Raw genomic sequence first — 23,311 nt, forward strand, 5'->3', positions numbered from 1 at the left:
TCATCCTCCATATCCTGATTCTTTTCCCCTCATGGCATCATTCATACTATTAATATATATTTCTTGATTTGCTTATTGTCCATCTCTCCCTCTAATAAGTAACTCCAGGAGCCTAGGAACTTTGTCCACTTTGTTTTGTACAGTGTCCTGAAGCCTAGAAGACTAGCACAATAGTTGACACTCAACAAATGTTTGTTGAATAAATTAATGAATAAATAAATCTCAGATATCTTCCCATTAGTAGATCTAACTCATTTTGGGGGGGTATCTGTAGCATTCCATTATATGCCTGTACAGTATTTTCATTAACTTGTCCCCTACTGAAGCATATTTGTGTTGGTTTCAGTATTTTACAAATCCAAACGATGCTGTAATGACAATCCTTGTGTAATCGAATATCTTTGTGCAGATGGCAGAGAAGTGGAGGTTCAAGGAGTACATGTATTTAAAATTTTTTAGCTATTGCCAAATTGCTTTTAATACTTTTCTTCCAATTTACTTTCTCACAATATATTGGAATTTCTCACATTCTCACCACTATTATTTCAAAGTTTTTAATCTTTGCTAATCTCATAAAGATCTTTGTCACCTCTTTTGATATATTTATTGGCCATTTGTTCTTTTTCCCTGTACCACCTGTTCATATCTTTTGCTCATTTTTCCTCTCTGTCTCTCTCTCTGCTTTTATTTATGAAAGTATATTGTCTCTTAGGGAAATTCATTCTTTATTTGCTAAAATAAAGGATGAAGAAAGTTTCGCATGTATATGTCACTTGATTTTTAATTTTATGTGATCAACTGTATCCATTTGTGGCTTCTGTGTTTGGGGTCATGTTTAGAAAGATCTTCCAGATGACAAGTTTTTTTTTTTTTAAATCAGTTTTCTTTTTTCTTAGAACTTTTGTGGATTCTTTTATTTAAATCTTTCATTAATCTGCAACATATTTTGGTATAAGAAGTGAGATGGTATATTTTTTCTCTCCATAATAGCTAGCCAGTTATTCCAAGATCATTTATTGAATGTACATCACCAACCTGCAATTTCTTATCTCATACTACATTCTTATTGACATTTGGCCTTTTTCTCAATATTCTATTCTGTCCCATCTGTCAGATTTTTTTTTTGAGATAGAGTCTCGCTCTGTTGCCTGGGCTACAGTGCTGTGGCATCAGCCTAGCTCACAGCAACCTCAAACTCCTGGGCTCAAGCGATCCTCCTGCCTCAGCCTCCTGAGTAGCTGGGACTACTGGTGTGCACCACCACACCTGGCTAATTTTTTCTATTTTTAGTTGTTCAGCTAATTTTCTTTCTATTTTTAGTAGAGACAGGGTCTCGATCTTGCTGAGGCTGGTCTCAAACTCCTGACCTCAAGCGATCCTCCCACCTCAGCTTCCCAGAGTGCTAGGATTATAGGTGTGAGCCACCACTCCTGGCCCTCAGCTTATTCTTTAAGTATTGCAGAGCTGTATATTTCCTGACTATTCTTTTATTTTTTTAGCCTAATTTTAGTATTAATTGGTAAAAGACAAGTAAGACAGGAGGAGATGGAGGAAGCAGAAATACCTTAGTCCTCACCAGATCACAGTTTGTTGCCTGAAAAAAAAAATGAGAGAGGGAGCAACAGTGTCAACCAAATGCCTCAGAGATGTTAAGACAAGACTGAAAAGTATCCCTGGATTTGGTCAATACTAGTGGAAGTCACTACCCTTCAGGGCAGGTAGGTTGAATAGGGCAGGTATGAATTTATTTTAAAACAAAATATTTTATAAATAAAAACTGTATTTTATCACGACTTTATGCTAAAGAGCTTGCACAAAGTCCCAGAGGCAAAAAAGAAACTTCCAGGCTTTCTGAGTGAGAAGTGACAGAATGAAAGCATTTTAGGAAATTTTTAAGGATGATTCTCTCCCTTGAGGTGATATGTAAACCAAGAAAAGAAAAAGACTACAAATAGGGAAACTAATGGGAATAGGTGTATGGTTAGTAATTCCTTTCAAAAACATTTGCAAACTGATACATTGTTGCAATAATTTACATCAGAGTATAGTAATAGAAATTTAAATGAACAGGCAAGTTGAACAAACCAAAATTCCAAAAAATCTAGAAGATGAAGGGAAAACAGTAATCATTCCAGAAGGGGGCTGATAGAGATTACCAAATATAAACCTTCCCTTTCCCCCTACTCCTATCCCACCCCACTCAACCCATCTATTTTGTTTGACCCTTCTTTACCTCCAGGGCACCTGCTTACAGGGGTTATAAAGGGTTGAGAAGATAAACACCATCAATCCTCAGAAACAAAGCCAAACTCCAGGCCTGCATCCTTTAGATAAGGGGGAGATGAAGGACATCCTGATCTCCTGTCTGTATCTCTCATATTTACATACAGTTTCAATGCTTATTAATCTTTTTTGGAGTAAATCACAGTAGAAGCATCCTGTAGTTCCTCCAAATGTCAATTTTGACCCAATCTCAAACCAAAACCAGACTATGGTGTGGCCTAGTCCAATTAATCTACATTTTTCTGGACGAGGGCTGGGGCTACTTGAGCCTGGAATCTCAAAGACTGGATACTCAGAGTGTGATTGAGAAGGGGGATGTGGGCTTCGGGTTGGCAAGTCCACTTAGTCCCTCAGACTTCCTGTCCCATGGGGAAGAGGACCAGAGTGGAACTCTAAAGTGATAGTTTGGAAGCAGAAGACCCCTTGCTCAGATACAAGGACAATACTGAGAAAATCCCAAAGAAAATTAAGAATTACCAAATCAGGGATGAAGCAGCAACACAAAAGAGCTGGAAGTCTACTGGATGATATGAGAATGAGTATTGTGGGACTGCAAGACCCTAGACCAGGGGTGGGGAACCTGCAGCCTTAAGGCCACATATGGCCTTCTAGGTCCTTAAGTGTGGCTTTTTGCCTGAATCCAAATTCTTACAAACAAATCCTTTTATTTTATTAATACATTTTGTTCTTTTATATTTTTATTTTGTAAAATGAACATATTTAAAATAGCAAAGAACAAAATAAGTTCCAACAAAATACTCCTCCCAGATTGACCAGCACAATTAGAACATTAGTAAGCCATAAAGGCTAAATTGACAGCTGCTACAATCATGATTTAGTTTAACTCCCCCCCCACTCCCCCCCACCCCACCACTGGCACCACTACCACACCAGGCTGGTTGGCTAGAGTTTATGGGAGTTGAGTATGCCAGTCTGTTATTAGCTTTTGACAATGGTGCAGTGTGTTTCTATTTGAAGTAGAATTTGTGAATAGCTGCACGGCTCAACAGTATTTTTTAATTCTGTCTGCTTAACAGCCCATCATGTCAAAGAAGACCAAGAGAATGCTAAAGAAAGAAAACAGATTTTTTTTTTTTTTTTTTTTTTTTTGAGACAGTCTCACTCTGTTGCCCGGGCTGGAGTGCCATGGTGTAGCCTAGCTCACAGCAACCTCAAACTCCTGGGCTCAAGCAATCCTCCTGTCTCAGCCTCCCAAGTAGCTGGGACTACAGGCACACGCCACCATGCCCGGCTAATTTTTTCTATTTTTAGTTGTTTGGCTAATTTCTTTCTATTTATAGTAGAGATGGGGTCTTGTTCTTGCTCTTGCTGAGGCTGGTCTCGAACTCCTGAGCTCAAGCAATCCTCCCGCCTTGGCCTCCCTCTGCTAGGATTACAGGCATGAGCCACTGCGCCTGGCCACAGATTTTTTTTTTAATGAGGATTGGGAATTGCAATATTATCTTGTTTCTGCTAAAGATGATTTACTTGCTTTGTGATACTGCAGTATCAACACTAAAGAAATTCAATTTTCATCAGCATTATAACACTCAAAAGGACCACAGATATTTTAAATTAGAGGGAGAGGCATGAAAGGTTGTATTGCAGAAATTAAAAGATGAAAAGCAAAGACAATTCTTTCAAGCTATAATAAGACCTGGAAATAATGCCACTGAAGCAACTTATAAAGTAGCTTATATACTCAGGACAAAAGGGAAGCCATTCAGTGATGTAGAAATTGTTAAAGAATAAATTGTTGAAGTTGTAGGATGCTTAGACCCTGATAACATTTCAAAGTACAAACAACTGCCTCTTTCAAGGAGAACCACAACTGATCGGCATCATGAATTAGCCTTCAACTTACAGAGAAACTTCATGCAATACTTCAAAAGGAAAATACATATTATTCAATCGCTTTGGATGAATCAACTAATACTACTGACTGAGCATAGGTTTTATACTTCATTGGTGTTGTAACAGAAGCTTTTCTTTGCTATGAAGAGTCACTCACTGAGATGGCAAAAAGTCTTTAAAACAAAACAACAACAACCAAAAAGAGTTACTTTGGGCACTCTTGTGAACAAACACAGGGAATAGTTATCTTCAACAATTTTCAAGATAAATGTTGTGAGGTTGGACTGAATTTGGTAAATTTAGTGAGTGTGTGTACAGACGGTGCACCTTCCATGACAGGAAAACATGAAGAGTTTATTGGACAGACAAAACAAGTATTAACAGATCAGATGCTCTCATTTCTTTTCATTGTATCTTGTGTCAGCAAAATCTCTGTGCTAAAGCAGAGATTTAACAAATCCAAGCATTTCAAAACAATTCTTCTCCAAAAGGAAATTTCAGATGAACATTTTCCCCAGTTAGCAAAGGTCATTGATGAGCAGGATAATATATGCAAATCATTTGAAGAATATGCAGCTGTTATAGACCTATTAATTGGAGAATACAATGAAAGTTTCACTGACTTTGAGAATCACATCACACTCAAATTAGCATTTCAGCGTCACCTAGTTAATATCACCAAGGCACCTAAAGAACTACAGATGGAATTATTGAGCTCTCAGTAGATGACATTTTAAAGTCATTGTTTGATGCTAAGAAAGATCCAATTGAAATATGGGAAAATGCAGTAGAATACCCATGCCTGTGTCAACATGCCCGAAAAATGCTTTCTTGCTTTTCAATCACTTATTGCTGGGAATCTATATTCTCCTATCTAACCCAAATCAACACACCCTTCAGGTCACAAATGACTGATACCCATCTAGAGGATCACCTGAAACTTTGGACTTCCATGCTGTAACCAAATATTCAAATGCTTTCCAACAAAAAGCAGTCATAACAAAGTCATTAAAAGGTTAACTTTAAAATTAACAAAGTTATCATTTTTTGAAGCTATTAAATACATAGTAGTTAGATTTTTACAAAATAATGTACATTTTTCAGTGTATCTAATTGAAGCTTCTTGAATGCAGCCTTATTTGATTACAGCTAAATTAATGCGGCCTTTGAACATGAAAAGTTTCTCTACCCTTGCCCTAGAAAACCAAAGGATTCTCAATCTCCATTTCAGAAACGAGCAAAGAATTTTTAGGCCCTACTCAATACAACCACTCTATGCGGTAGGCATTTTATTACTATTTTAATGGATAAACATCCTATGGTTCAAAAAGTAAAATATATAATGAATTCTACTACCTTGCTAGGGTTTAATTACCATCTCCGTGTCACAGGAGGAGAAACTGAGGCTCAAAACGGTAAACCAACTTGCTTGGGCACAAATGAGAAGTAGCAGAATTGGGCCTAATTCTGCCCCACAGAATGTTACCATCTGATAATCAAATCTTTCTGTTTTTAAACAAAATTTCGAGTGCCTGTGAGTGGGTCTGTTTAATCAAGTGCCTCACATACCAAGTGGGGCTCAGTCTGCTACCCCCACCCTCCGGCTTCACGCAGAGACCAGTACCTATACAAAGGTACTGGTTCACGCTTCCAAGTACCTATACAAAGCCAGCTTTCTCTTGCAGGGGCTGAGGGCTGGGCACCAAGAAGAAACCCAACAAAAGACCTTCCAGGCCCGGCAGCCTCGGAAGCTTGGAGGTAGGCCCGGAACTGCGGCAGGAGTACCATGTCACCGTCGCGCCTCGGAGGCAGCACCTGCTCCCGTGACCCTAGGCTCCAGCGCGTCCCTCCCAAGGGCAGGTGGCGGGGCCTCCCTGTCCTCTCCAGGAGGAAACAGCTCAGGCCCCGAAGCCACGAAATCCTGTCGCTCGCTGGAGGCGCGGGCCAAGTCCCGCCCCCAGAGCCGCCTCTTCCGCTCGCGCCGGGGTGGGGTCTACGCGGCCGCCGGGATCCGCTCGGAGGCGGCCACGTTGTCTAGCGCGCTTGTTGCGCCTGACCCTGTGAGCCTGACCGCGGCGCCCTGCTCCCGGCCCCTTGGCGTAGTCGCGAGGCTTGGTGAGGCGGCAGTATTCCCGCGCTCACTCCGCGGGGTACAGTGGCGCAGGGAGCGGCCTGGCCCCTCTGAGGCTTCCGCGCGCGGTCGCGTCTGGGATCTGGGCCTGAGAGGCGCCGCCCTCCGTGCGCCCCGCTTGCCTCCTCCCCGTGCCGCCCAGGAGCAGCGAACGGGAAAGAGCGCAGGAGAGTTGGGCTCCACGTAGAGCTCTGCTCCGGGGCCCATGCTCTGCGCCCCCGCAGGCCCGCGCCATGGCCTCCGGAAGCGTGGCCGAGTGCCTGCAGCAGGAGACCACCTGCCCTGTGTGCCTGCAGTACTTCGCTGAGCCCATGATGCTCGACTGCGGCCACAACATCTGTTGCGCGTGCCTCGCCCGCTGCTGGGGCGCAGCAGAGACTAACGTGTCGTGCCCGCAGTGCCGGGAGACCTTCCCGCAGCGGCACATGCGGCCCAACCGGCATCTGGCCAACGTGACCCAGCTGGTGAAGCAGCTGCGCACCGAGCGGCCGTCGGGGCCCGGCGGCGAGATGGGCGTGTGCGAGAAGCACCGCGAGCCACTGAAGCTGTACTGCGAGGAGGACCAGATGCCCATCTGCGTGGTGTGCGACCGCTCCCGCGAGCACCGCGGCCACAGCGTGCTGCCGCTCGAGGAGGCGGTGGAGGGCTTCAAGGTGAGGGCGCGGAGCGGACAGGGGTGGGAGCGGGAGTCGGACAAAGGAAGGAGAGAGCCAAAGGGGCTTCCCTTCTTTCCGCCTAGAAAATGGCTGAGCCGGACGTGTGGTTCACAGCCGTCATTTCCTCTCTGTCCTCTCCAGAGCCTCCGCATTCAGATTTGGGAGGAAAACCTGTAGCTGGTGAGGAAGCCAGAAGTCTCCCCATCCCAACTCTCCTTTCTCTATTTGTCCCTGTGTTTGCCGGCTCATGAGCACATTGTACATAAAGACGGCCCATGGAGAACCTCTTTTTGACAGTATAGAAGAAGTGTGGAAAACCACGTACACAACAACAAGTTTCAGAGACTCATACTCCCCTCCGCTCCCAAACAAGCTCAGCTAAAACACATTCGGATGTTACCTGACTGTAAACATATCAAGCAGATGCTCATCAGTTTGTAAGCATTTCCACAGCACTTTCCTGTAATCCTGTTCTAGAAACTCACAGAAAAGGACAGAGTGGTGTACTGCTTAAGTCATTTAGCCATTCTGAGAATCAGAGGATAACAATTATGAAGATTAAGTGAAATCATATGATGTGCAGAGCCCTTTGTGAACTGTTGAACAGTTTGGCACAACTAAACAATAACATGGAAATGAAGTATTGCATATAAAACAGTTTTAAGACAACATTCAAGGAGTCTAGGATGCTGTGTATTTTCTGTATATTTGAGGGCTGCAGGAATATGCACACAATTATGTCCCTGTTTAAATGTGAGTGCATTCATGCATAATTAATCACTTAACAATTATGGAGCTTTGAACTATAGTTTTACTCACTCTGGTGATAACTCTGGAGTAGGTTGGGAAGGTGGGCTTTACCCATATTACACAAATGTCTCAGTATTCCTCTGTGGAAGAACTACAACATTATACTTCCTAGTCCAGTCACCTTTCCATTAAGCCATGCAGTATCCTTCTAGGGACAGGTAGATGATTCACTGTTTTAAAAAACACATAAATTGCCAAAGGGGAGGGGTGGTGGCCTTGTGCTCTGGGCCTTTCTCCTGTGGGTGGCAGTGTGGTCTAAGGACAAGCTCTAACCAAGGACTTGATATTAGGAATATGTGTTCCATGTATGCTAAGCAGAATAGCCATGCTGATGCTGAGGTCTGCCTAATCTTGAACTGCCCATCTGTTTTTCTTCTTTCAGGAACAAATCCAGAACCAACTGGACCATCTAAAAAGAGTGAAAGACTTAAAGAAGAGACGTCGGGCACAGGGGGAGCAGGCACGAGCTGAACTCTTGGTAAGGGTTGTTGGAATACAGTAAATATTGTGCCTGCTGGTCACTCTCTCTTCTGTGGGCCTGATGTTATTTCCCTTAACCTTGTCCAGCTAGGTCATCCAGAACTTCTAGGTACAGGTGGAATGAGCCCACATGGCACTCAGTAGGAGCTCACCTGAAGAACCAAGGGATTCCCCCACTTTTAGGGAAAGGATAGGGGAGCCAAGTTTGGAACCTCTGGAAATTAGACTTATCAGTAAAATTTAACCTACTGGCTTTGTGTAGACTGGGGTTGATCCTTGATAAAGCTGAGATAGGAAAAATTCTCGGGTACAGTTAGCCTTCTTTTTGGTACCATCCTGCAGACGGGTGCTGATAGTAGATTTGCCTAAGCTCCACTGTTGCTTCTCTCTGGAGTGTTTCCCTTTCTTGACAGTGCCTCAATGCTGAATTTTGCACTCTGCTCTCTTCCCCTAGTCTCACAAGGCCTTGGCAAGTGGCTGATGTGCTAATGTGATAGGGATATTTGGGAATTTGTTTTGGAAAAAACCCCAAAACCAAAAAGCACAGAAACTTGTATAATACACACTTGCATATCTACTACCTAGGTGTTTAAAGTGTTTTTGAACAATAAATGAAATATTATAAATCCCCACTCATTAGCAATATTTACATCTGAAATGCAAGCTCCTGACTAGTTGTGTCTAGCATCCTCTTATGAGAAATTTTGTCAGTCCTGGCAGGGTGTAATAAAGAACTACTGGACAGGGAACTTGTTTCCATGGTGTCCTTAGATCCTACCACTTTCTCTGCCCGTGTAGTCTGTTGAAACCTCAGCCCTCCTTGCTTGAAAATAGGGTCTGATGGGTGGAGAATCTTCTCCATGAGCTTGAGTAGACTCAAATCATTATGCATACAATGGTGTTCTCTGTGGGAGGGTTATCAGAAGAGAGAGACACTTTCTCTGAGAATCAGGGTACCTGGACATGCTTCCAGGCTCTGACACTACCCATAATTGTATAGATGGAGAGGGTCACACGTTTCTGGGCCTTAGTTTCTTCATCTGTGAAATGGGTAGGTTGGACTAGACTTGTGATTTTCAACCAAGGCTAGTACTGCCCTTTTCTTTATAATGGCGTGTGGGTGTTTCTTCCACTGTCAACTGGAAGAATGTAGTGGTTGGGGAGGGGAGGGGAGGGATGCTAAATGTCTTACAATGCAAGAAACTGTCCCATGTCAGGCAGAAGACTGGAAATAATAAGTGAGAGAATAATAAGTGAGCAACACGGTGCTTGTTTCAGTATCCTAGGATGAAATGATGAGGTCTTGGGGATAGGTAGTCAGGGAAGAAATGTGAAGGACACTAGAAGTGATACTTTTCTCTCTTCACTGCTCTTCCCTGTCATCTATATAGAGCCTGACCCAGATGGAGAGGGAGAAGATAGTTTGGGAGTTTGAGCAGCTGTATCACTCCTTGAAGGAGCATGAGTATCGTCTCTTGGCCCGCCTTGAGGAGCTAGACTTGGCCATCTACAACAGCATCAATGGTGCCATCACCCAGTTCTCCTGTAACATCTCCCACCTCAGCAGCCTGATCGCCCAGCTGGAAGAGAAGCAGCAGCAGCCTACCAGGGAGCTTCTGCAGGTAAGGCTTGGAGAACTCTGCCAAGGTAGCTCCCACTAAAAGTAGTCTTTCTTCTCCTTTTTGCCAAGTAGTATCCAGGACCTCCTGTCTTCTTGCTAACTCTGCAAGAGTGGCAAGGGCTTGCTAAACTCTGTGTTGGGCATGTTGGAAGGAAAATGTACATTAGAACTTCTTGTTGACACAGCTTGGATCAGTCAGTTGCATTGTTTCATGGAAAGGGCAAAGAGGAGACCTGATGCCCAAGCCTGCCATGCACTGACAAGTGATCTGATCACAGGTGAGGCTCTTGATCTCTGTGGGCCTCAGTGACTTCATTTGCTCATGAAACGAGGGGCTAGACCACATGTCATTCAAAGACCCTCCTCATTCCAGTATCCTGTAACTTTAACATACACATATGCTTTACCACAGCCACAAAACAGTAAGCACTTGAGCAGGAGTGGTTAGTCTGAGCAGTCCTGTGATTTAACCTTGGTAATGGAGGTGATATAGCTGCAGCAGACCTAACCCAGCAGGACCACAGGAAATGAGCTAATGCCTGCCTGTCATTTGTTCTTTCAGCACATATTAATTATTTCCTTTAGGTCATGCACTATTAAGTGCTAAATAAGCTTTTCTGAATTATATTCTAATGTGGAGCTCAGACAGTTAGTGAACAGTTATCACAGGTGTTGGTAAATGCCATTAAAAAGGGATGATGGGATAGAGCAAGGGTCAGCAAATTATGGCCCATCACCTGTTTTTGTATGTCCTGGGAGCTAAGTATGTTTTTTACATTTTTAAATGGTTAGAAGAAATCAGAAGAATGTATTACATGAAATACATGAAATTCAAATTTACATGAAATTTGTTGGATTTATGTTATATGAAATTTAACCTACATTTTTATTGGAACACAGCCATGCTCGTTTATTTATGTGTTATCTCTCACTGCTTTTCTGCTACAGCAGCAGTATTGAGCATTTTTGACAAAGACTGTGTGGTTCACAAAGTCTGAAATATTTACTGTCTGGCCTTTTAAGAGAAAATTTACTGACCCCTGCTTTAGAATAGTAAGAGAAGACAGTTCGAGCCTTAACGTACATTGGTATTTGCTTGCCATGGAGGCAGAATGTTTTAGGAGGGAGAGCAGACAACAGAGTAATGCAGCTGAGGTCAAATAATATCAGAGCTGACATCCATTTGGTTTAACAACATTACCACCATTGCTATCCTTATATAGAACTGCCACCATGGAATAATTTAGGGAGGAGCCATGTCAGGGGGAGTTGAGTGGTGACTGGGTGGGGTGAATGGAGACTGCAAGAGTAGATGATTCTTTCAAGAAGTATGACTGTGAAGGGGATCTAAGAAAATACTTACAGGTGAGGTAGGATTGTGGAACTATATCTGTAGGTGATGCTAAGGAAAGTAGTTAAACATTTTCAAAGTATGTGTAGGAAAGAGAGTCTATATTATGAGGTTTACAGGTGAAGAAAGACATTGAAGCTACAAGAAATGATGGACTAATACTCAGTATGCTGTTCCTGAGAAGGCAGGTGGGAATGGGGACTAATGCACATGTACAGGAGTTAGCTTCAAAGCGTCATCTGTTGTATGGGAAGAAATATTTGTTTCAGAGTATGAGAGAGATAGTTGGTTTATGAGATAGAGTAGGATTATTTGGTCAGTTAACATCCATTTATAGTGGGACCATTCTACCCTGTTGTGTGACTTTGTCTGCTTTGCTTTCTCAGATTTGGGCTGCTGTGGAGCAGTCACTGAGAAAGAGATAGTTAGGCTCAGGGGTGTTGAGGTTTTGCCAGATGAACTTGAAGGTTTTTTTGTTTTTTTTTTTTTGTAAAATATACATAACATAAATTTCACCATTTCAAAGTGTACAAGTCTGTGGCACAAACGTATTTAGTAAATTCACAATTATCAATTGTGTACAATTATCAACCACTATCTAAATCCAGAGCACCTTCGTTACCCCAAGAGGAAACCCCACACTATTATGCAATCACTTCTCATTCCCTTCTACCCCCAGCCCCTGGCTCTATGGATTCATCTACTCTAGATATTTGATATAAATGAAATCATATAGTATGTGGCCTTTTTCTTTCACATAGCATAATTTTTTCAAGGTTCATCCATACTGTACCATGTTTCAGTGCTTCATTTCTTTTTACGGCTGAATAATATTCCATTGTATGGCTATGTACTACATTTTGTTTATTCATTAGTTTGCGGATATTTGGGTTGCTTTCACCTTTTGTCTATTGTGAATAGTGATGCTGTCAACATTAAAAATATAAAACGATTCACAAACTTTTGTGTCATTCTTGTGCTGGGGCTGTGCTGATCTTCTCTGCATGGTTCCAATTTGAATATAATTGCTGCATCATTCTTAAGATTTTAAAACTTTTTTTAAAGGTAGAAGGTATTTGTGAGAATATATTTGAATAGATGGACCATAAAACTGGAGTTGCATTATGAGGAAAGGGGAAAAAGAAAGAGGGGTCATGGACTCAAGGAGGGAGGAGGGTCTCTATGATTATCAAAAAGTACTTACGGTAGAAGTCATCAGAAAAGCAAGCTGAATCGTATGGCAAAATATTAGAGGCAGTCCCATTGAGGTCAGGAACAAGGCAGGATGACTGCTGTTGTCTCCCTCTATTTAACTTTGTACTAGCGGTTTTAACCAGTTCAGTTAGATAAGAGAAAAGAATTAGAGACATAAGAATTGGAAAAGAAGTTAACATAAAGAAATCATCAGCGTTTATGTGCCAGGTGACAGCCACTAGAAGACATAGTAAAAGAAAACACTTCATTTCCAATTGCAAAAGAAAAAAAAAAGATACAATACCTATGAATAAACTTACAAGAAATATACAGAAACCTACGTGGAGAAACACTTATTATAATTATCAAACACTTCTGAAAGACATTAAATAAATTTGAACAAATAAAAAGATGCCACTTATTTGATGACATCTCAGTAAATTGTCAGTCCTTCAAATTCATAAATTTAACACAATTTCAGTAAAAACACCAATAAGCTTTTTTTCTGGATCTAAACAGATAGTAAACTTTGGATAAGAAAAATAAGCACATACAAATAGCTGGGATACACTGAGAAAGAAGAGCTCTGAGAGAGAACTGGCTCTACTAGATATTAAAACATACTACAAACCTGTATAATTAAAGCAGTTGGTATTAGCACAAGGAAAAAATACATGCACATATTGTAACCAGTCAAAAGACAATGTTAGGCTGGGCGAGGTGGGTCATGTCTATGATCCTAGCACTGTGGGAGGCTGAAGTGAGTGGATTGCTTAACAAGCTCAGGAGTTTGAGACCAGCCTGAGCAAGAGTGAGACCCAGTCCCTACTAGAAATCAAAAAAATTATCCGGACGTGGTGGCGAACACCTGTAGTCCCAGCTGCTCAGGATGCTGAGGCAGGAGGATCTCTTGAGCCCAGGAGTTGGAGGTTGCAGTGAGCTACGATGATGGCACTGCACTCTAGCTGGGGTAAGACAGCAATACTCTGTTTTAAAAAAGAAAAAAAGATGATATTAAATTAAAGTAAAATATTTGCAACCAATACTACAGATAGAAATATTAATAACAGCTCTAATATATAAAGAACTTTTCAAAATTGAGAGAGAAAAGACCAAAATTCTATAGGAAAATGGGCAAAAGACACAAGCACATTGCTAAAGACATGAAATTTGTTAACATCTGAAAAAATTTTCAGCTGTACTTACAATAAAAGAATTAAATTATCACCTGTACTCTGAAAATATGTTTATCTATTATGTATCAATAAAAAATAAAATAGAAACCAGGCCGGGAGTGGTGGCTCATACTTCTAATCTTACCATTTTTGGACACTGAGGTACGAGGATTACTTGAGGCCAGGAGTTCAAACCAGCCTGACTAAGAGTGAGACCCCGTCTCTACAAAAAATACAAAAATTAGCTGGGCATGGTGATATGAGCTTGTAGTCCCAGCTGGTCAGAATGCTGAGGCAGGAGGATCACTTGAGCCCAGGAGTTTGAGGTTGCAGTGAGCTATGATGGCACCACTGCACTCCAGCCTGGGTGCCTGTCTCTTAAAATACATATGCATAAGGTTATTTGCTGCAACATTTTTATAATTGCACAATATTGGAAATAGTGTAACTTCTAAACCTGGAAGATTGTTTTAGTTAATTGTGCATGTATACACAATGATACACATGGAATATTAATACTATGCAACTGTAAAAAAAAAAAAAGACACCAGTGAACTGATAACGGAGTGGTTCCTAGTATACATTGCTATGTAAAAAGATCAAATTGTAAATTACAGAGTATGCTACTTTTTGTGTAAGAAAAAAAGGGGAATTGGAAAGTATATGGATCTGTTTATTTTTACAAAGGAAACTGGAAGGACAAACCAGAAAACAATGGGACTGGGGAGAATGAGATAGGAGGGAATAGCGGAGGGAGTGACATGAACTCTCTGGTCAACTCTCAGGCTTTTTGAGCACCAAAATAAATTAAGAACAGTAATAGATTATAACCCATTGAATAAAATAAGAATCTGTAAGTCCATACTAATAATAAATAAGGGAAAATTTTTCCTTCCATTAGACTGTCAACTAAGTAATGTAGAAGCAATTTTGAAGTTAGAAAACGGCCATTTGGCAGTCGTCATAGTAAAAATTAATTTAGACAAAAATTATCAATGGATGCGACATCTAAGGGGGGACAGTTTGATGAGGACTGGAAGTATCACTTATAGATTACTTATTACAAATAGGAAAACAGTAACTGTGCAGTGATCAGAATTAGTATCACAAATAAGGGAATATCATGTACCTTTAGAAGGAAACAACATATACTAGTCAAAGATGGTACAACCTGAATTTAATCATGAGAGAAGTATCTGACAAACCCAAATAGAGGGACATTCAATAAAGTAACTGGCTGGTATTAAACACTGTTAATGCCATGAAAGACAAATCAGTGCTGAGGAACTGTTCCAGTTAAAGACACATGTCATCATAACTAAATGCAGTGAATGATTCTGGGTTACCTGAGGGGAGCAAGGTGGGAGAGCTGTAAGGAACATTATTAAGGTAGTTGATTAAATCAGAATATGAACTGTGGGTTAGATAAACATATCAGTGTTAAATTTCCTAAGAAAATGTACTCATTCTTGGGATCGACATATGGAAGTATAAAGAGATACAATCTAAACAATGGCTTCTTAAAAGGGTTTGAAGATAACTATGTCATAAATATAAGAGGGGAGAGAGATAAAATGATAAGTAAACAATTAAAAGTTGGTAAATCTGGGAAAAGAATATATAGGAGTGTTTGGTAGTGGCAGCTTTTCTGTGTATTTGATATTATTTCACAATAAAAAGCAAACTGGACAGGTGGGCAGTTGAGGTCCAGGGGTAAGGTGCTTGAGTTAGTAAATTTGAAATCATGAGGTCCTTGACCAGTAGATGGTGAGTGCAGAAGGAGGGCATAGGAGACGCTGGTATAGCAAATAGTGTGTACCCCAGTTTCCTCTGCCTGATTCCTATCTCTGTAAGGCTGTGAGCTATGTTCAGTGAGCCTTGTCTCCCTGGTTTCTCCTAGGAGAACCAGCCTATAGTGGGGTTTTCAGCAAATATCTATGAAAGAAAGCTGAAGTTATGAATGACTCCTTATGGTTATCCTATTCCTTTTTCTTACAGGACATCGGGGACACATTGAGCAGGTACAGTTTTTTTCTGCCAAGTGTTAAATCAAGCATGGAAAGACTGTCTCCCTCACATTTGTAAATCCTGAAAGCAGCCCAGAGCCTGAAATAGACATCTTACCAAATTGACACATACCCCGACTGTCCCTGAAAAGAGTCACTAAGTATGCAAGGAACGAGATGAACCACAGCTCTTCTCAGTAAAACTTAGGAGTTACTGACAAAGTGTGGATTTGGGGGGAATGGGTTTCACTTGGGAGGGTGCTGGTGGATTTAGGGATATGGAGAGTGGGTAGGGCCCCTTACAGGGACTTAGGCAGAGTACAAGGGTAGCTTATGGCTGTTGTTTCCTATGCGTTTCAGAATTTTTTCCCTTTTGTTATCTATCTCTCTCTTTTTTTTCCCCTATGATAGGGGAAATAAGGCCTAAGGAAAGTATGACTGGCCTAGAATTATATAATTACTCATGAGCCACATGGATTCTGGCTCTTTAGTTATTTTCCCACCATTACACAACAGGTGAGGAAGAGCTTGGTGGGAGTCAGGACATGACCAAAGAGGGAGAGCTTGAAGGGGGCGATAAGCCAGGGTAAAGTTGTATTTGTAGGACGCACAGCGAGGCAAATGGGATAGGCCTTGGGAAAATGATATTTGGTACAAGAGTGCCTTCAGGGGTGGAGACTGACTTTGAGGGAGCTGGACTTTGAAGTTGATTAAAATCCTGAGTGGCAAAAACCCTCCAAAGGAAAATGGAGCTTGACTATGTGGGAGCATTTGGGGAGATGGAGGAGGGCCTCGTAGATGGGGTAGGTTCCTGGGAGGTCTCTACGTATAGAGAATTATGTTGATAGAATTGAGGTTCTTGAGGGCTCCTGGGATGGAGATAAAGTTGGAGCTCGTACCAGTCCCAGCCAGATGACCCAAGCAAATACTACCTTTACATGCTACTTTTTGATGCCAGTCTAGTTCTGACCTAACATATGGAGGTGGATCCCTCAGACTCTAGCAGTTTCTGACATTAAGGATTGGGTTTGGGTGTATGAGATAGGAAACACAAAATTTCATTGGTTTAAGGCTTAAACATAATAAACATTTTTCTCATCGTATAAGAAATGTGCAGATAGGTAGTAGCCTCGGGTGGGCATGGTAATTCCAGAGATCCTCAGAGACTCAGGTTTCTTCTCATTTCTATTCTACTGTCCCCAAGGTAATGGTCCTGATATAGTCCAGTCTATAGCTGGTAGAAAGCCAGCCAGAAGGAAGGAGATAAGTTGCATCACATTCCTTTTTAAGCAGACTTCTCAGAATACCACGAAATATTTCCTACTTCTCAGTGGCCTGAACACAGTCACAAGGTCATGTGCAGCTACAAGGAACACTGGGCAGCCGTGAGCCACAAAAGGTGAAAGATGGGAGAAGGGCTATTGGGTAGGCAACTAGCCGTCTTTGCCATAGACTCTCGTGCAGAGGTAGGGAAATTTGGTATTGTCCCTCAGAGTGCCTGTCTGTCTGAAGATGTCATTCTCTCCATATTTGGGAACCTGAGGATTCTGGATAGTTGCCTACCGTGACTATCAAGGACTGTCATGGGATATAGTACTTTCTGGCAAGGTCAGCCTTGTAGTCAGTTAAATTCAGTAAATCTTTTTGAATACTTGCTATTTGAAAAGCCATGAACGAGGTACTTTGGGGGATAGAAGAATGAGTAAGATGTCTCCCTTGTTCTGGTCTAGAAGATCATGGCCTAGGAGGAGAAGATGGGAACAGCTATAGTGGCTGGTTTTAAAGGCTGTACACCTGTGTTGGACAGTTTAGCCTAGACCCTGTCCTGGCCCCTGGAAGGTTATAGAATTAGGGAGTCAATTTAAAAAACTCTTTTTTTAAAAAATTTAGGGCTGAAAGAATCAGGATCCCTGAACCCTGGATCACGCCTCCAGATCTGCAAGAGAAAATCCATATTTTTGCCCAAAAGTGTCTGTTCTTGACGGAGAGTCTGAAGCAGTTCACAGGTAATGTGAGGAGAGGTGTCATAAGAGGAAATGGATTTATACTCTGAATATCTGTGTATTGTCTGAAAGAATATATTTTCCAGCCAGACAGTGGGATGCAAACTGAATATCTTCTCATTTTCTCTTCTTAGAAAAAATGCAGTCAGATATGGAGAAAATCCAAGGTAAATTTATCTACCTACTGGGCTTTTGATGTTGAAGTTTCTTGAGATGAAGAGCATCTGCATTAAAAGTGTGGGAAAATGGGACAAAGGTGATACCCACTGGCTACCCTCCCCTGATATTTTATGTCTTTTTAGTCTTATTAATTTTTTCAATCAATAGCCTCTTGTTCTGAATTGAAGTCTGTTAATCATATTCAATCAGTTCTCCATCTATATCAGTGAAGAAGAAAAATAGGCAATCTAAAAATTAATCCAGAATTAATTTGATTATTTTTAATTGGGAAAGAATGAACAAAAGCCATCCTAGTTTTCTGTTGAGCCCATTTTTTAAATTAATTTACTGAGTTCCTCCTGCTTATGGGCACAGGTGCCAACCAGGACAGGAGGAATTGAGCAGCACTGCCAGGGAAGTGGTTAGTAATAGTTTTTACCTCATAAGGTTATAAGGATTAAGATTTGTTACCATTTCTAATGCCGTTAGAATGAAACCAAACACATAGTAAGTCCTATATTTATGTTTATTAAATAAAGTGTTCTGGGCATTTGGAGAAGCTTTTCCAAGTCTAACATGTCTTGCTCCTGAACCACATTCAGTTTGGAGTTGGCTATATATTGAATACTGAGTTCCTAGGCAGGCATTCTGATAGAGTCTGAAATCCTTAAATGTAGGTAAATCCTTTCATTATTTATTACAAATGACCCCCATGATCTTTGATAATTTTCTATATTACATATGCTGAATCCTTCTTTGTATTGCATCTTCTCAGAAATGTACTTTTTTGGCATCTAGCAACATAGATTTAGGGAACATTCACATGTCCTCCACAAGCAAGACAAATAGGGAGAAACTGCACTCAATATGGTGGATAATACCAGGTGTGATTTTCCTTGATCTGGCTTTCATTTACTTCTGCCCTTCTCTTGCCACTTCTCGATGAAATCATATGTGAATATGCTTTGTCAGATGTAAAGTGCCTTATAAGTGAATAGTCTTGTTTGCCCCAGAGTGGCAGTGGTTGTCCCTTGAGCCACCCAGCTCCTACAACAGAGATGACTTACGATAGCTAAGAGTGGTGTAGGACGTGGGCTTGGAACCGGAATTCCGTCTGCAGAGCGAGCTGGCTTGCTGGAAGGTGGAATCCTTGATCTTGTCTCAGTTTGACCCCATGTTCTACCAGTCTCAGATGTGTGGTTATCCTCTACTCGAGATTCCCAGTCTCTCTCCCCTCAAAGCTCTTGGCTGGTTCATAGAGTCATACATTATATGAAGAAATCAGTGTGTGGCTGACAACGGTGGTTCTGGGGTTTCTAGTGAAGACCATTGCTTTATGATGTCTAATCAAAGTTCCCTCAGTTGTGTTTTTCCTCAAAATACTCATGTGACTTCCAAATTTATTTTCTCTTTGTTCTTTCAGAATTGAGAGAGGCTCAGTTATACTCAGGTAGGTGATGGGAGACAAGACCATACTGGGGTAAGGAGTAAAAATCCTTGTGAACCTAACTACTAATGTGAATGGTACACTGCTCTTCTGCCCAGCCTCAGGGGCAAACTGATTTGCGACAAGCAGGAGTAATGGAGCTCAACCCCTATTCTGAGTGCTAGAGAGAATCCAGGAGTCTTATGTCATCCCATCACTATGCCTCAAGGCAAAGCTCGAAACTCCCCCTTTTCTTGACAACCACCTTCACCCTGTGATTTAGAGAGATTGGGTAAATCTGCAATCCCAGAGGTACTCAAATCCGAGGTGTATACTTTCCATAGTCACACAGCCACCTTCTGTTATGAGGAATCCTCTTCTTTTTTTTTTTTTTTTTTTTTTTTTACAGAGTCTGGTTCTGTTGCCCAGGCTAGAGTGCCATGGCGTCAGCCTAGCTCACAGCAACCTCAAACTCCTGGGCTCAAGCGATCCTCCTGCCTCAGCCTCCCGAGTAGCTGGGATTACAGGCATGTGCCACCATGCCCGGCCAATTTTTTTCTATATATTTTTAGTTGTCCGATTAATTTCTTTCTATTTTTAGTAGAGACGGGGTCTCGCTCTTGCTCAGGCTGGTCTCGAACTCCTGAGCTCAAACAATCTGCCCGCCTCGGCCTCCCAGAGTGCTAGGATTACAGGCGTGAGCCACCGCGCCCGGCCCAGGAATCCTCTTCTTAAAGAGAGAAACTCTACATACAACAGGTCTTCATTCACTGGTGTCCACTGACTGTGATCCATATTTCTTTCAAAAAATATTAACTGAGTACCTTACTTATATCCTACACTGTCTAACATTGTGCAGGGCACTTTAGAGGGAACAAAAGAGTATGAGACACCGTTCTACTCTTGAAGTTTGCATTGTTTGGTTGGAGATATGAGGTGTACCCATGACACAAGAAAGAGATAGGGCCTGATGCAATGGCTCACACCTGTAATCCTAGCACTCTGGAAGGCTGAGGCAGGAGCATTGCTTGAGCTCAGGAGTTCAAGACCAGCCTGGGCAAGAGTGAGACCCTCTCTCAACTAAAAATAGAAAAATTATCTGGTGTTGTGGCATACACCTGTAGTCCCACCTACTTGGGAGGCTGAGGCAGGATTGTTTGAGCCCGGTAGTTTGAGGTTGCAGTGATCTATCATGTCACCACCGCACTCTACTGGGGCAATGGAGCAAGACTCTGTCTCAAAATAAAAAAAAAAGAAAGAGAGAAATAGGCAGCCATTGTGGACAGATTGTTGAACCAAGAACCAAGGGTTGTGGGGTTCTTGGTCACCTCCACTCGTTGCCTGTCTTGAACCTTTTATGGGAGTCATTTAGCCTCCTGAGCTTTGACTTTTGAGAGGTCGTTTGACTTCCTTGTTGCTCCTGAACAAGATGTGAAGAGCAAATGTTAGCATACATATCAGTGCTTTTAAAACAGGAAAACATCATATGATTGTAAGATGCTGTAATACTAAATGCCAGAGGAGATGACATGGGTGATACACAGTTTTTGATTTAAGAACAGGAAGAGTGTAATGGCTTTGAAAAACTTTGAGGAAGATGTGGGTCTTGCACTGGACATTAGAAGAAGATGAACGGGGTTTGAATGTGGAGAGTAAAGTTCTTATATTAACAGAATGGATAAGAATGATTCAGAAGGTGGGCAAATTTGTTCAGTTTCCCAGTCCCTTACCCACAATTCCAAAATCCTAAATCTCTGAAAGCCAAAAGCTTTTTCATTATTTTATGGCAAATTAATAATGGTAGCGAAGCCTGAATTTGTGTGGGACTGTAAAGTCCATATTTTACATGAGGTGAGCATTCATATGTCTCACAGTAGATCTATTAATACTTGATTATAAAGCGCTGTACCAGAGCCTGCCTGTCTAAAATCTGTAATATTCTGAATTCTTTGAAACTTTTCGTCCCTGAAGCTTTCAGTTTAAGGGATTGTGGACATGTAAGAAAACCTCAAATTCGACTTTATAATGGATATTGTGGTTTAAGATGTGAAAGAAAGGGAATGGGTAAAGTTTTAGTACTTTCAATAAATCTTGGCTCAAAAAGGTAACCAGCTGATCGAAGCAGTAATTTTTGAATAGTGACCTTTAGGATGTATTTCATATAAAATGACTGCAACCTCTAGTAGGGAGCTCTTACTCTCAGGGAGATAGGAGGAGAGCTAGATATTCTAGAGTTGGCTCTCAGGCTGACCCTCCCCTTTGTGTCTCTGCAGTGGACGTGACGCTGGACCCAGACACGGCCTACCCCAGCCTGATCCTCTCTGATAATCTGCGGCAAGTTCGGTACAGTTACCTCCAACAGGACCTGCCTGACAACCCTGAGCGGTTCAATCTCTTTCCCTGTGTCTTGGGCTCTCCATGCTTCATCGCTGGGAGACATTATTGGGAGGTAGAGGTGGGAGATAAAGCCAAGTGGACCATAGGTGTCTGTGAAGACTCAGTGTGCAGAAAAGGTGGAGTAACCTCGGCTCCCCAGAATGGATTCTGGGCAGTGTCATTGTGGTATGGGAAAGAATATTGGGCTCTTACCTCCCCAATGACTGCCCTTCCCCTGCGGACCCCTCTCCAGAGGGTGGGGATTTTCTTGGACTATGATGCTGGTGAGGTCTCCTTCTACAATGTGACAGAGAGGTGTCACACCTTTACTTTCTCTCACGCTACCTTCTGTGGGCCTGTCCGGCCCTACTTCAGTCTGAGTTACTCGGGAGGGAAGAGTGCAGCTCCGCTGATCATCTGTCCCATGAGTGGGATTGATGGATTTTCTGGCCATGTTGGGAATCATGGTCATCCCATGGAGACCTCTCCTTAAGGAGGTGAACTAAGGCCACGAGCTATTGGCTATAATCCTATGTCAGGCACAAGGCATCTTGTTGTCTTGTTACTTCCTGTCTATCACTGCTGGATATCCTTACCATGTTCCATGCCCTTGCAGTGAGAGACAGGACATCTGTGTTCTCTACCATTTTTTTCCTTCCCACACACATTGTGAGATGTAATGAGAAGTATCAGGATTACCCAGAAATAAAAACCAAATGTCCACCTCCAGTATTTCACACTTTGTGATTTTACATGTTCCTGGAGTGGATAAAGAGTATGGATAATCTTTGGATTTGGAGAGCCACACAAGATACTTACAGTTTCTTGGGTCAGCCTGGATTCCCCTGGTTCAGCCCCACGTAGTGATAATGGGTAATTGCTGTCATTTCTGGACTAGGGCTCCTTTTTGCTAACCTAGAATGGAATTATACAAGGCCCTGGGAGCAAGGCTCCCTTTATCCCAGTTTTTCCTTCTGGGAACAGTACCTCTACCCCAATTCCCCATCTGCTGTAATTTTATTAACTCCATTAAAGAGGCCTGTATGTGTTTTGGTTAGTTACAGTTATTTTACAATAATGGTGGGAAATGGCCCCACTTCTGTTATGAGATAATGTTCTAATCAATGTCTCTTTGCCTTTGTATCTTTTCTGAGGGCTTTCTCTGCTCCCTTTATTCTAATGAAAGGTGTATCCCAATGCTGGGTGCACATCATCCAGGATAATATTCCACCCAACTCCGTCCACAGTTTCCCAGTCACATTTGTGGACTGGTGGTCAGTCATATGCCATCCGTGGAAGAATTCTGGTGCAGTATTCCAGGGATTCATTGACTTCTTGCCTCCTTTTCTCCATCTCCTTTGGAGAATGGGGGAATTGACTTTTCTAATGTGTATATCATTAAGGGGCAGCTCCATCCCCATGGCCATTGAAACATAAGGCATTCTGGAGTCAGAAGGCTAGGACAGATCACTTTGAGCAAGCCCCCATGATGGTTCTTAGTCCTGCTTCTCTGTGGGTACATGCCCCTCTGTTTAAAAATAAAGTGAATATGGATGTTTACATTGTTGTTGTTTTCCGGGTCTTGGTAGGATTGGGTTCATAGATGTTGGAGGGAGGGGGAAGAAATGCTTAATGGTTTTGATTTCCCACGTGGGTCCAGAATCCCATGATGAAACTACTTTCTCAGTACCATATTCACTGCTTTCTAACGGTGCTGAAAAAGTAGTGTTGGACATCATAGCCTACAGCTCTTGTATTGGTTAATCCTGTAATTTTGTTAGGAAAG

General features: G+C 41.9%; 2 protein-coding genes across 2 annotated transcripts in view; both read left to right on the top strand.

The window, feature by feature from the left end:
* The window catches only part of ZNF311 (zinc finger protein 311), a gene marked incomplete at its 5' end in the record, with an annotated part of 66,319 nt that extends 59,864 nt beyond the window's left edge, over positions 1-6,455 (top strand). Inside the window, 1 exon segment of the mRNA XM_012646089.1 lies at positions 5,823-6,455. Within this exon segment, the coding sequence (XP_012501543.1) occupies positions 5,823-6,455 (633 nt within the window).
* On the top strand, positions 6,127-23,085 carry TRIM27 (tripartite motif containing 27). The gene is made up of 8 exons (XM_012646106.1): positions 6,127-6,921; positions 8,117-8,212; positions 9,606-9,836; positions 15,554-15,576; positions 17,452-17,567; positions 17,699-17,731; positions 19,147-19,173; positions 21,423-23,085. The coding sequence occupies exons 1-8, from the start codon at positions 6,502-6,504 to the stop codon at positions 22,016-22,018; spliced, it is 1,542 nt and encodes a 513-aa protein (XP_012501560.1). The 5' UTR covers positions 6,127-6,501; the 3' UTR covers positions 22,019-23,085.
* The last annotated feature ends 226 nt before the right edge of the window (positions 23,086-23,311 follow it).

This window comes from Propithecus coquereli, unplaced genomic scaffold (assembly GCF_000956105.1).
Source record: "Propithecus coquereli isolate 6110/MARCELLA unplaced genomic scaffold, Pcoq_1.0 Scaffold240, whole genome shotgun sequence".
NCBI lineage: Eukaryota > Metazoa > Chordata > Mammalia > Primates > Indriidae > Propithecus > Propithecus coquereli.

Coding starts and splice junctions, on each gene's coding strand:
- TRIM27 (XM_012646106.1), top strand. CDS start 6,502: ATGGCCTCCGGAAGCGTGGCCGAGTGCCTGCAGCAGGAGACCACCTGC. Junction 6,922..8,116: donor AGGCGGTGGAGGGCTTCAAG/GTGAGGGCGCGG, acceptor TTCTTCTTTCAG/GAACAAATCCAGAACCAACT. Junction 17,568..17,698: donor GAGTCTGAAGCAGTTCACAG/GTAATGTGAGGA, acceptor TTCTCTTCTTAG/AAAAAATGCAGTCAGATATG.